Source organism: Manis pentadactyla, chromosome 17, assembly GCF_030020395.1.
Source record: "Manis pentadactyla isolate mManPen7 chromosome 17, mManPen7.hap1, whole genome shotgun sequence".
NCBI lineage: Eukaryota > Metazoa > Chordata > Mammalia > Pholidota > Manidae > Manis > Manis pentadactyla.
Genome location: NC_080035.1, coordinates 22,197,631 through 22,212,059, shown reverse-complemented (window position 1 = coordinate 22,212,059; position 14,429 = coordinate 22,197,631). Strand labels below are relative to the sequence as shown.

The following is a 14,429-nucleotide window of genomic DNA, read 5'->3' as shown; positions in this document are numbered from 1 at the left end:
ATATGCATATATAGAAAACCTGGTATATGATGTGTATCTCATCTCTATTTATCTTTAACTATCTATATCTATCAATACCTCTCCCTTCCAAAACAAAACAAAACACAAGCTGATACTGAAACATTTAATTTTAATATTTCAGCTAATTTTTCTGACATCCATTTGAAATGCCATTAAGTTCATTTGATTTGGATTCACTTCATTTTGGGATTTCTCCCCCGTCCCCCATACTTCCTGATTTAATTTTTTATTTGTTAGTGTGTGAACTATCAACATAGTTCTAAAGGGCAGAACTATACAAAAAGGTGTATTTGGAAGACTGTCACTTAACCCTCCTTTCTCTCAGGTGCTCCACTTTCCATCTTATCACCATGTTCCCATCCACCCCCTGAGGTATGCAATCTTGTTTTTTCTTGGTTATTCCTTCCTGTGTCTTTCTGTGCAGATAAACAGTATGTACATTTTCTTATTTCTCTCTTTCATAAATTCAAAGTAGTATTCTATAGATATTCATTTGTAATTTTTCCATTTCATAATAGATCCTATTTTGAAAATCACGCCATACTGGTTCACAGAGACAGCCTCATTCATTTTTATAACTGCATGTTACAGTTCATGCAGTGTGGTGCTCATGGTGCATGGCTCACCACAGTTTATTCAACTACTATTCACTGGGTATGTGTAGAAGCAGTTGACTGTTCACTATTACGACATATCCTTCTAAGGCTTAAAAGCTTAAAAGAACACCTCAGTTCTGGTCATGGCTATCAGGTAGAAGTGTTTATAATATTAGGATATTGCATCCAGCAGTTGAAGCAACACTTCTTAAATACATTGAATAGTCTAAATATTCAAGTGTCTTATTGAAGGCAGTGAGCCAATTCAGGGAAGCTTTCACATGAATAGAAGGGAAGTTGATGACAATTAGGTATTGATGGATAGTAAGAGATAAGTAGTGTGTTGAATTTCTTTTATTATTTTGAGTTAATTTCTAGTGTTGAATCAGTCTGGTCTTCTTTATAATTTAGAAACTGAGACAGGGATAACGGCAGATTTTCTTATTTGGCATATTTCTTTATAAAATGTAGTTGGTAATTTTAAACTTTTAACATATGCTATTTTTAATATTCACTAAAAGCAGCCTCCAAACTTACAGGCAGAGTTCTTGGTACATAATGGTGCTCATTAAATGTTTATGGGAAAAAATAAGTAACTCTAAAAGAATTCTTTGCTAAACCTTATTTTGTCGGTGAATGCACCTTTTTGCAGTACATTTTATTGCTCATAGTTTCTCCTATGAGTTTGCATAATACCATCTCTGACAGATTTTACTGGCACTGGAGATCTGTTGGATTGTAAATGTTCCAAAAACAAGTAATTCATACTGCAATGACAGTTTAGTGTTTTGTTGATCAGTGAGATTAGAGATGCTAAAAATAATTTGAAAAATGCAAAGAAATTGTTTCAGTGCATTTTAATAGCAATATACATGATAGTTATTTAGACTATAATTACCCCCTTGGCAGCAAGTGTGCTTACCCTTGTTTTGTAGGGTGCTGACTCTGCTATTTTCTTAAAATACTGTCATTATCAATGTAAACTATTTCTTTAAGTAGTCTCCACATTTGGTACTACCTTATTCAGCTTTCTAAGTGTCATCACCTGAATTGATACCGGGAATTCAGAAATTACAACACTAAAGAGAAACTAAGGCAGTTAATTTATGGTTACTGACATAAATAAAAACCCACACACATAAACCCATGCAAGAGCACACATACTCACCATGATGAAAACTTAGGCTTTTTGACTACTGTGGCTTTGTGTTAATAGAATTTTTCTGTTTTCTGAAGAGTATCTTCTAAAAATTACAAAGTGAATGTCATGGAGAAGAGTCTTGAGTGTAGTAACTAACCCATACCAAAAAAAAAAAAATCATATATTGTTTGAGTCTATTCTTACAGTTTCTCAATGTTCTAAGTTTTTACTGTCTAGAGATGTATTTTGGGTCTTCATGTTAAAAAATACTAATTTTTCTTTATGGGTTTAGGTATAATTGTAAGACTAAACTATTTACCTGCATTTGAGTGTGTTGCATGGTGTATTTGGGTATAGGCTACCTTCCAGGAGGAATAAGGTATGATTTACTGAGCTGAGTAATAGTTTACAACGGTTGGAGTCGTGCTTCATAATGTAACTCAGGACTTCTGTGATGTCTCAGATAATGTAGGCAAACTTTTGCTTGAAGTGACTACTATGAGTTAGACACCCCACCAGGGAATAAAAAGTCATTGTCTTCATCTGCTCAGGCATTATGCTGTGTCATCTTGCTGCACAGCCTGCTGACTTTACAGATTTGTTTTTTTACTTTTATTATTTTTAAAGTCACGTCATCATTAAATGGTGGATTCTCCTTTGTTTGCATAGAAATCATTTAATTATTTGAAAAAGGAAAGTCAGTTCTTCAACATTTTCTACTGGTACTTGGAAATACAATGTATTTTTAATTTGTCATAGAAATGTTTCCCAAATTATTCTGCAAACAGTTAAATGAGAGAGAATGGTGAAGAAATTTACAGCGAATAGTTCTTATACCTGAACTGAGATGAAATGCAATAAAAACTGACTATTGTTACCTTTAATAGCCACATAGCAAGGAAAAAGATGTCTGGTTTTAGAGAAATAGAAATGGTAAGGGAAATAAGTAGTGAAAGGGTGTATTACTTTTTATGCCTTAGATGAATTTAATAAGGAATCTGACAAGAGTAATGTATGTGCCTTTCTTTCTACCTGTATTTGATATTTTAGAATAAATTTACTAAGGGATTAAAGAAGATTTAAAAATTATGTTGGCTAAATATCCTTCTAATTTTTGTGATGTCAGGCAGACATCCTTATCTCGCTAATGTGTTTTGATACCACAGGGGATAAAGCCTTCTAAGTATTTTCATCTTCATAGCTAATGGACTTAGAGATACGCAGACGTGAGTGTCCTTTTCCTCTCTCCCCGACTTCCCACTTCCTTTGATATGTAAAATGAAAGAAACACCAAGAAGGGCTGTGCTTAAAAGGAACATTTCTGATTATTCATGTAACATAATATTTCTCCCCTCCATTTCCTTTCTTTTGTACCTGTATTTTGATAGTAATGTAATAAGAGGGGGCAAATTGGGCTGAAAACGAATCTCCCAATTATCTGGTCTATTTCCTATTTCTTTAATTTTCCTTTTTGAGTAAGCTTTCCTTCTGGCAGAAATTTCATGTGTGTGTGTGTGAAACATCCTCTCCTTTCTTGTTTTAATCCTTAGTCTATGTATATCTTCCATTTTATTTTATTATAACCTCATTCATTCATCAAGCCAGGTGTGCTACAAGGACCTGGCGGTCTGGTGATGGGTTAGGCAGATGCAGACACTACCTTAGCAGATGCCTTCTGATGGAGAAGGTGGTGTCACCCAAAGAGGTGCTGTTGTAGACCGACAGACTCCCTCTTTTTCTTAGCAGATTAGGCTACCTAGCTCATCGCTTTTCTTCCTACAGCCACCACTGTCATTACCCTAACAGACTTCAGCTGTCATTCACATCGCTGATCCATCCAGTATTCCATTCTCTCATTTCCTTGACTTTCTCACTCCCAGCAATCTTATTTGTTCCATCCAATATCAACCACCCATTGCCTTGGATAGTAAAATTCACTTCTAAATAAGGTTTACAAACTTCCTTTCATGAGCAATATCTATCATTTCTACTTAATTACTTAATGTTCTAACTTATAGCATTCTGTAACCCTTTTGGAACTGCTAATCCATTGATTCTACTGTTTTTTTTTATATCTATCACCCCCTAACCCTTGCCATGCTTTACTTCTGTCTTTACCTAACTTGGACATAGTCCTTTGTTGTCTTGCATAAACCATCAATTCGTTTACCTCTTTATCCTTGTGAACTCTGCCCTCTAAACTTCCCACCTCCTCTGCATTCCTACCTCAGCGAGGCATGCATCTGGAAGGAAGTGCAAAGTCACACTAAGCAGTGTTTTCTAAGTGACCCCAGTTGAGGAGCCAGTGCTTAACAGATGTCCTACTACATGGCCTTTGTTGTTGTTGTTGTACTTCTTCTGAAAATGATTTCGTAGCTTTTCTTTCCATATCTCCACTTCTGCACCCTCCTTTTAGCTGATTATATTGCTGCCTCTATCCCTGAGATTGTTGGTATCAAAATAGAACTGCCATAACTCAGTTATTCATGTAACATAATATTTCTCTCCTCCATTTCCTTTCTTTTGTACCTGTGTTTTGAAAGTAATGTCAAAAGGAGGAAATTGTGATGAAAATGAATCTCACAATTATCTTCCTAATCTCCAAATCTAAAAATCTACGTGAATCTGTTCCCTCCAACTCTGCTTTTGCTCTTCTTACAGTAATACTTTCCCTGTGACTATATAAGATCAGTTCTTCCTCTTGTATAGTAGGTTACATCCTCTGTCATGAACTTAAGGTTTTTTTTTGTTCATTTTTTGGTTGGTTTTCTATATCTACTCTTTGTATTATCAGTTTCTTACCCTTTGCTTGATCATTCCCATTAGCATGCAAACATGGTATGGTCCCCCCCACCCCAAATCACACTACAGGTTCCCCGCTAGTTACTACTCCAGTTCTCTGCTCCCCTTTGTAGAAAATCTCAAAAGAGTTGTCTGTTCTTCATCTCGCTTTCCCCTTTGAACTTCTGATTAGGTTTATTCCCCAATCCCCTACCCAATCTGCTGTTGGCAGGGTCACAGTGATCAATAGATGGTGTCACCATGACCTTTGTGGTTGAGACCAAAGGCTGTGGCATAACCTTTGAGTTTTACTTCTTTCACACCTCACATCCAAACTGTTGGCAAGTCATGTCTGATCTACCTTCATGTTGAGCAAATCTCTTGGCTTCCGTCACTGGTGTTTTATACTGGGCTACTGTCAATGCTTTACTAACAGTGTAGTACCCTTCAAGTTGGTATCTTTGTTCCATGTCTTGTCACTTGTAGTCTGTTGCCATTTAGTAGTTAGAATAATCTTTTAAACATATTTGACTTCATTGTATCTTAAAATTTCTGTGCTCAGTATCCTCCAACAGTTTTCCATCCACTCAGAAGAAAACCTAAAGTTCTTACCATGGTTGTAAGACCCTATCAGGGGCCAGCAAAGTTCTCACTGAATGGCCAGATGATGTTTGTTTCAGGCTTTGTGAGTCACACTGGGTTTCAGTTGCTGCTGCTGATTCCTCTACCTCCTCTTCTTCGTTATCCCAATAAGAATGCAAAACCATTCTTAAATCAAGAGTTTACACAAACAGTTGGCACTCAGCCTGTAGTGTGTCAATCACCTGCCTCCAGAATGAGGCATCTGCCGATTTTGTCTTCTCTGTGTTATGCGTACCAGGATCTGGATGAGTCTTGTTGTCTTCGGACTATGTCAAGTTCATTCCTGCCTTAGGGCTTTGTACTTGCTCTTCAGTTTACCTTCAAAACCCTTCTCCCAGATTTCCCATGTCTCCTCCTCTTCTTCATTCTGGGCTCTGCTCAAATGTTACTTAGAAAAATGTCATTTTCTTAGATGTGCAACTCTTAAATAGCTACTTCCCCGATCACTCATTCTCTTTCTTTGACCTCCCCCATTTAGGTAGATAGCACCACATTTTGACTTAAGCCCCAAACCTAGGAGTCATCTTTGGTAAGTATTTCACCCCTATATCCACATCATGTAAACAATGACTGGTGCGCAGTAGGTGTTCAAAATATCCTTTAAATGATGCTAATGAAAATTATTTAATACAGAGTGGTGAGGGTCAAGAAAAGGTATTCTTAGATGGGAGCCTTGGTTTGTATGGCTCATAAAAGGCCTGTCACAGGAAGTTAGTCTCAGCCCAGACCTAGCTCATTTCTAGGAGTACCTGTGCAGGAAGGAGTGGTGATGGTGACGGTTTGGGTAAGAGGGGAGGGTGTTAGAGGCACGAATCTCAAGTGAAAATGAAGAGGCCTTTAGATATTAAATTGCCCATACAGAAAACTTAATATGGCTGAAATAAAGCATTATTTTTAGGCAGTGAGATTATTCTGTCTTTCCCAATGTTGATTGGTGAAATCTACTTGCTACTCCATTTAAAATGTTGTCCATCTTTACTCCTATCTTCCATCCAAACACCCCAAAATCTCTTAATAGTTCTGCTTTTGTTCCTTGAACTAGAATGGCCCTGGACAATACGATCAACTTGGTTTTGGGCTTTTATATAAATGGTACTATACACTGTGCACTTTTTTCTGTCACTTCCTTAACTCAGCATAGTTATTTAGATTCATCTATCTTGTCGCATTATCAAAAGTGAGTTTTTTAAAATTGTTGTATGATATTCCATTGTGTAGATATACTACAACTTGATGAATACTTGGATTATTTCCAGTCTTTGGCTGTTATGGATAAGGCTTTTCTGAACATTGTATGGATATATGTTTTTTTGTTTGTTGTTCCTTTTGCTCAATACCTAGCTCTGTAATTGCTCAGTCCTATATTCAGTGTATATTTAACTTTAAAATAAACTGCCAACTCTTTTCCACAGTGCCAATACCATTTCACATTTTACCAATAGTGTAGAAGAGTTACAGGTGCTCCACATGCTCACCATTTTAGAGTATGGGTAGTGTGAACTCATTTGTATTTTTAATTTGCATTTTTCTGATGACAAATTACATTGGACATCATTTTATGTGATTATTGGCCATTCATGTGTCATCTTTTGTGAAGTTCTTTGTTCAATTTTTTACTGGGCTATTTACTGAGTTGTAGAAGTTTGTCAATATTCTGAATACAGATTTTTTATGAGATACATTTATCATTTGTAGAGGCAGACTGCCATGGGCCCTGACTGGTTATACCAAAAATGCAAGGCCTGGCTGCTCTTTATCCAGGCCGTTTCTCAGCATGTGTTTGCAGTGAACAGCCTTGCGAGATGAAGGTATGTTTCCCTGTAGACAATGAGCAGGCTTGTTATTGCTCACATAAAATGGTGAGCCCCCACAGCTCAGGGTTCTTCTGTAATGCAATCCACTACATGTGCAGGCATCCTTCACCCATTAAGGGATCCTGCATTGCCCCTTGTGGTACTTGGTGGACTGGGGAATCAACATAGGCATAATAAAGTCATTTGTCTCCAACTCAGGAGTCTTATGTTTTCTGTCAGCATCCATGGAACAGTAACAGGTAACTTAGCTTGTTATGTAGGGTATAGTCTTAGAGACCGCACAGCTCTTGACATGTATTGCAAATATTTTCTCCTAGTATATGGCTTACTTTTCATTCTCCTAATGAAACTATCTTAACAGGAATCTTTTGAAAAGTAGAAGGTTTGAATTTTGATGAAGTTCAATTTATAAATAATTTTATAGTTAGTGACTTTGTATCCTAAGAAATTTTTACCTTCCCCAAAGTAGTGAAGGTTTTTACCTGTGTTTTCTTCTAGACATTTTATAATTTTAGTTTTCACAGTTAGGTCTAAGAGCTAGGTTCACTTTCTCTTATAGGATGTCCAGTTGTTCCAACATCATTTGTTGAGGAGGTTCTTCTTACCCCTTTGAATAATATTGACACCTTTGTTGAAATTCATTGACCACATAACTTCATGTATATTTGTGGACTCTCCTGTTCTTTTGATGCTTATACCATTCCAGATTTATTATTGTAGCTCTATAGTAAATCTTGAAGTCATGTGGAGCAAGTTCCCCAATTTTATGCTTGTTCAAAATTGTTCTATTTTAGGTCCCCTGCATTTCCATATAAATTTTAGAATCTGCTTCTATATTTCAGCACAAAAGCTTGCTGGGATTTTGATGGTGATTATATTGAATATAGAGATTATTTTTCAGAAAGTGGATTTCTTAATAATATTGAGTCCTCTATTCCATGAACATGTTATACCATCTTCATTTATTTAGGTTGTCCTTAATTTCTGCTCACACTGTTTTGGAGTTTTCAATATATAGGTACTTGCATTCTTTTGTTTAAAACTTTCCTAATTTTGTGTTGTTTTCTGATGCTATTTAAAATGCTATATTTTAAAATTTCATTTTCTTATTGTTGGTAATATTTAGAATGCATTATTTTTTTATATGTTTAACTTATATTATGTAACCTTGCTTAACTCATGTGGATAATCATTTCATTTGCAAACAGACACAGTTTTACTTCTTCCTTTCTAATATCTATTGTTGTTGTTATTATTGCCTTACTTCAGTAGCTAGGTCCTCCAATACAATACTGAAGAGGAATGGTAGGAGCTGACATTGCTTCTCATGTTTCCACTCTCAGGGGTATCAATATGGAAATTATAATAGCTCGAAGACTTTATGAAGGGTGCCATATAATGTCCTATTCTGTATCATGAAAGAACCTAAAGCATTTTTAACATTTTTGGATGCTTGAATTCATCGCTGTAGGAACTTTCCTGTAAGGACCTCATAGATTATGGATTCAATTAGCTCCCATTTCATGGAGTGGCATCTTTTGGTTCAGCTGAGTTTACCTATAACTAGAGTCAGAGGGTGGGAAAGTAGAGGTTCCAGTGTTTTAAGATAATTAAATACTTATCTTTTGTAACACAACTCGAAGGTAAAATTGAAAACTTACAAGTTTAAAAAGATCACAATAAGCACATTATTTAGGCATACTAAGTAGCTATCAGAAGAAATAGTTAAGAGAACTAAAACTGTTTACCTTTGGGAGATAGGGCTAAGAGGTGGGGCAGGTGGCTGTTCCTTTTACTTTTTAAATTTTTTAATATCATTTCTATTTTTAACCAAATGCACTTATTGCTTATTACTCTTATATTTTAAAACTCTGTACTATATAGGGCTTACCCATACATTGTTGAAGGGAACAATTGATCTATTAAGTTTTGGTTTATTTTGATCCTATCAAAATCATAATTATTTCAAATATAACTTCACAAGGGATGACAAAAGATCATCTAGCTTACCTCCATTATTGCATATTCAGATAAAAATATTAGCCTGACAGCATGCACAGGACACTTGAAAAATTTATGATAAGAAATTGTAAGCAACCTACATGCCCATGAGGAAGATCTAAATAAGGTAAGTAGTGATCTGTTACTAGTCTGTAGGCAAGAAAAAAATAATTGTCTTTAAGCTGAAGTATTGATATTGGGATATGAAATAATACTCAGTGACAGAAGTAGCCTATAAAACAGTATGTATCATAAAATATTTTTGAAAGTAAACTGTTTATGAATATATCAATATTTGCATATTCATGTATGAAAAAACACTTTAAGTAGAAATATTAAATTAATAGTCATTTTGAGGCTTTTTTTCCCTGTCACTTTTCTATGCTTTCCAGATTTTATGTGTTGGACAAGCAGTAGTTTGGTTCATCTTCACTGCTCTTAACATTTTTTCCCCCCTTTCAACTTTATTTTATCATTTCATTCTCTTGAGATTTTTGCCAGTGAATTTTTCTTTAGTAAATTATCACTTTGCTATTGATCAAAGTCATCTGTCTTCCCACTGCTCATTTGTTGTGCATTATTTGGCATATTTCCTTGGCCAATGTTATAGCAAAATAATACAAATCAAAAGAAATGAAAAGAAATACATCTGATTTCCTGTCATGCTAACTATCTGCTTTTGAACATATACAATTCCTTTCCTTCCTCTTGGATGTGTAATTAAATCTGTAATTTAAATACTAATTTTAGGCTTTATTGTTAGTTTGATATCCTCATCATTTCCCATCTGGACTATATATGTGCCTTCTCAACAGGTCTCTGCTTCTGATGCTTCTGATCTCAGAGTAAAAGTCAAAATTCTTTTGGAGGCCTGTAAGGTCTATAGTCTCCCCATCACCACTGTCCTCCAGATATCTGCACGGTTACTTCTCTGACTTCTTTCAGTCCTTTATTCTAATACTGAAATTTGAGGTCTTCAAATTCTTCTCTGTGACACTTTGATCACCCTGTTTGAAATTGTACCCTACCTCCTATGCTTTTTATTCCTAATGCCTGCTTTTATTTTTCTCTATTCATTATTATCTGCAATGCCATTATTTTCACTGATGAGCTCATTTGTTGTCTTTTTCTCTTCATTCTCTCCCTTGGAGAATGCAGCTTCATGCATGTAGGGATTTTTATCTCTTTTTCACTGCTCTATTTTTGGTATTTAGAACAGGGCCTGGCACTTAATGAACTCTAACCCTTCTAATTTCATACTGCTGCAACAGTGATCTTTATAAAACTGGAAGTGCTAAGTGTATGGTGGTGCTCTATCACTCCATGATCTGACCTCTGTCTTCAGGTGTATGTGCTTTCTTTTCTTTGTTGGGTGCACAAGTGATTTGGGTTTTCTTTTTGGGTGCACAGTATTTTAGTCTGGAAGGTATTCCTAATTCTTTGTCTCCCTAATTCTTACTTCCCTTCTCCCTGTTATTCAGGCTTCTCTCATCTGCTCCAACAAGTGATGTGTTTGTCCTTTGGGTCCCTTGGTACTGTGTTATAGGCATTAGATGGCACTGAAAAGTATTATTTCCTTGCATTTATCCTTCCAGATTTAGGTTTTGACAATGTGTCTACAGTGCCTAAGACTAGGTGCTGTTATGAGTTAATGACTTACAGTCTTTTCTGTGGTGCTTGGTGTATTACTTTAATAAGGTTGCTTTTGTATTGAGTTCTGACTTTTTATTTGGTCATTAAAACTGTTACTATATTTTAAGATATTTCCTGTGATTTATACTTTGTCATTTTGCATGGTATTTTGGATTTGAAAAAGTCATTTTAATTGGTAAACCTATTGATGCTACTATCTTTTGTGGATATCATAGATTATGAATTTATAGATTTATGGCTGGAAGTCAGGAAAAAAACAATACTCTCCTTAAAGTATACTGCTCAGGGTAGTTGTTTGCAGCTGTTAATATGAAAGTTGAGATGAACTTAATTGTTTTTATTTTAATGATCTTCACACAGCATGAATTGAAATAATTCTTCTTTAACTTAACTTACAGGGAAATCTTAAGAGTAACCGACAGATCTCACCTCAGGAATTCATCTATGAACTGAAAATGGGGTCTGCAGATGAGAGACTTGTCACATGCCTGGAGTCCCTTCGTGTATCTCTGACTAGCAATCCTGTGAGGTAATTCATCTATCTGGGCATCATCAGGGCATGTTACTAAATTAAACAGATGTCATTAGTCTGTCATTTTTATTTAATACTTTCTTCGTGGCACCTGTAATAAATAGCTGGTAAACTTCAACAACTTCTCAAGGTAAAAATTGAATACATAATATTTATATACATGAAGAAATACAGTGTCAGTAGTACTTTTTGCATTTATTACTGCATGATACATAGCTTGTGGACTTAAAACTCATTCTTATCTTTTTTCTTAGAATTTTAAAAATCTCAAGGACTTTTTAAAAGAGAACAATCATGATCAGACACTATCAATTTAACATGGCTGAATTTCACTCTGAGGTTTGGTTGCATATGTGCTGGCTGATTTCTGTTTGACACAGAAAGAAATACTATTAATTAACTTATCCTTTATTGGAAATGTATCTTTATAGGAGCCTATAGGTTAGTGTTACCAGATCGAACAACTACAAACACAGGACATCTAGTAAAATCTAAATTTCAGACGTAGTTACACTAAAAACTTTTGTTGTTTATCTGCAGTCTGAATTTAACTGGGTGTCCTGTCTGGCAGCATTACCATACATGTCTCTAGAAAACAGTTCTTAAGCTTTATAGCTCAGTTTTTATTCTTGAAAATTTTCTAGCAGAAGTTATGAAGTGTCTGAGCAGTCATAAAAAAGAAAATCTCAGAACTGCAAGGGTCTAAGATCAGTTTTGACTTCTCATTGTATAATATATGAATGCTTATTTCTTCATGTGAGAGAGAGAGAGAGAGAGAGAGGGAGAGAGAGAGAGAGAGAGAGATAAAGAAAGAGAGAGTGTGTGTGTAGTTTTAGGGCTAAAATGACAAACTGGTAGTTAACGATATGTAATAGAATCATTTCGATATTCTCTCTGATTAGTACTTTTCTTTTTAACTTTTCTGAACTTTGGCTACAGTATGAAAAATGGTCCTTGATAGTGCAACTATTTGTAACAAAAAGACCCTACCTGCTGAGACATGTAAGTGAGGAATTTAAGCTGTATGAAGAGGAACAAAAAAATATTTAATACATTTCATTTTTATCTTTATTTTTCCATTTCCACCTACTCTTTGGCCTGTAAACTAATGGTGTGCATGAGACCAGGGACTTGAGAAGTTTTATTTATCTCTTTACCAGGCACAGTGCTTAGTTAGCATACAGGAAGTACTCAAGATTGGAACAAGGTTTAATTTTAACCCTCTATGTTCTTACGTTGGCTATTGTTAGAAACTAAGTTGAATTTGGAAATTATAAATTTGACAGGTATAGTCATAAATGAAGAGCTCTGGTCCAGCTTACTCTGCCTCTTTAATGTATTCATTTAAAAATTAATTATTGAGCACCTGCTGACTTTCATATGCTGTCTTAGATGTGGGTCTAGGGTAAACAGCAAAGCAGATCCAGGCTCTGTTCCTATATAGGAAGAGGGTATATTGGGGCTGACCAGATACACTCATTTCTCAGCTTGTCTAGCAGCCACTGAGCACTGGACATGTTCATTGCTTCTCAATTTAATTAGAATAGACCTTCCCTTACCTTTTCTTCATCTTAATATTTTGAGTAGATAATTATGATAGCAATAGAAAAACTATGAAGGGATTTTATGTATGGATTCATGTATATTATAATGGATACAATTATTTTAGATTTCACCTAAAACCGTTAATAATGCTATATCTCTCTTTGACTTGAACCTTATTTAAATAAAAAAATGAAAAACTTTTGGAATCATTCCCCAACGAATGGCCAGTTCTAAAATATATTATCAGAAATCCATAAGTACTGTTGATGTTTCCTGTAGAATAATCTCTTTTTAATTGAAAAGAATAGAAAATCTTATTGGAAGAATTTTTCTGAAATTATGCCACTCTACATAGAGAACTGAGAATATATTCAAGAATATTTCTGTGTTCAGAGCTCCAGTTACAGAAATGATTTAGCCAGACACGGATGATTGAAGTTAGGCCTGTGATCAAATCTTTGGACTTTGCTGTTAGTTATGATGTGTCTGTTGCTAAAGTCAGGTTTTCATATTTTTTTATGTACAGTGTGTGACTCAATTTCAAGAGAAAAGGAATTATGATTTTTACACATTTTTGAGATATAACAAAAATTATAGGGTTAATGAGTAAATCAGTTAAAATTCTTTAATGACTGAATAGAATTGGAAAAGAAGCAAATGAACTGATGAATGATGGTTCTCCACTGCTGGTTTGGGATCAGTATTTATGTAAATAAAAAATCAAGGGAAAGAGTAGGAACCCCCTTTCCTCACCCCCAAATTAACTTCCCCTTGCCCAGATATGCAGTATTTTTAGAGCCATCCATCAACTTTTGAAACTGCCTACCAGTCACGAGCACTGTCAACCTTTTTACTATCCAGATAGTGAATTATGTGAAAGCCAGTATGTTCAATTCCAGATTATTTGCCTTGTTTTATGAGGAGTTGATTTGAAGATCACAAAGTTCTTCTGTTTGAAGTTTTATTGATTATTCAATATTCTTGCTGACAATTTTAAGCTAAAAGTAATAGTTGCTTTATGTTTGAAACACTAGGGAAAAGACCAACTTCTTCAAATTATCAATTATAATTTTTAATGGATCTTGATATAGGCAAAGATTATATTTGAGTAAAACAAGGACCCACTTGACTACTAATGAGGCTAAGATATAGAATTTTGCCTATAACTTTGAAACTTCCATTCATCCCTTCTTAATTCTACAACCTCCTTTTCCCTATCTTGTAGCCACCATCTTGAATTTTGGGCTTTTTTCTTTTCATTATAGTTTTATCATATATACTTAATACATTATTTGTTTTTTTATCTTGTTGAACGTCATGGAAATGGTATCAACCTCTGTGTATTCTTCTGAGACTTGAGTTTTTCTCTTTGTTTCTTATATTTATGTATGTTGATGTGTGCATCTAGTCACATTTCACCACAGTTATTTTTCATACTCTATTTTTTGTTCTATCTTAGGGGTGTCTATTGTAAATAGCATGTGAATGTTTTTTTAAAAACATGATATCTGATAATCTTTAGCTTTATGTTTTCAAAGCAATTGTAAAAATGTATTTGGATTTATATCTGACATTTCTTTTTGAATTTCCAGTTTCTGCCTTTGCATGTTCATTCCCCCAGTACCCACTTCTGCTCCTTCTTCCTTTTCTGTGTTCTTCCTTCCTCTCCCTTTTCCTGAAATTCTTTTGGATAGATTTTCAAT

The 14,429-nt window shown here is 34.9% G+C and overlaps 1 protein-coding gene across 1 annotated transcript in view; it reads left to right on the top strand.

Annotated features, from left to right (window-relative positions):
* Positions 1–14,429, top strand: part of DIAPH3 (diaphanous related formin 3) — a 536,969-nt gene that overhangs the window by 134,207 nt on the left and 388,333 nt on the right. The window contains exon 5 of the mRNA XM_057494450.1: positions 11,048–11,178. Within this exon, the coding sequence (XP_057350433.1) occupies positions 11,048–11,178 (131 nt within the window). The remainder of the gene's footprint in view (positions 1–11,047; positions 11,179–14,429) is intronic.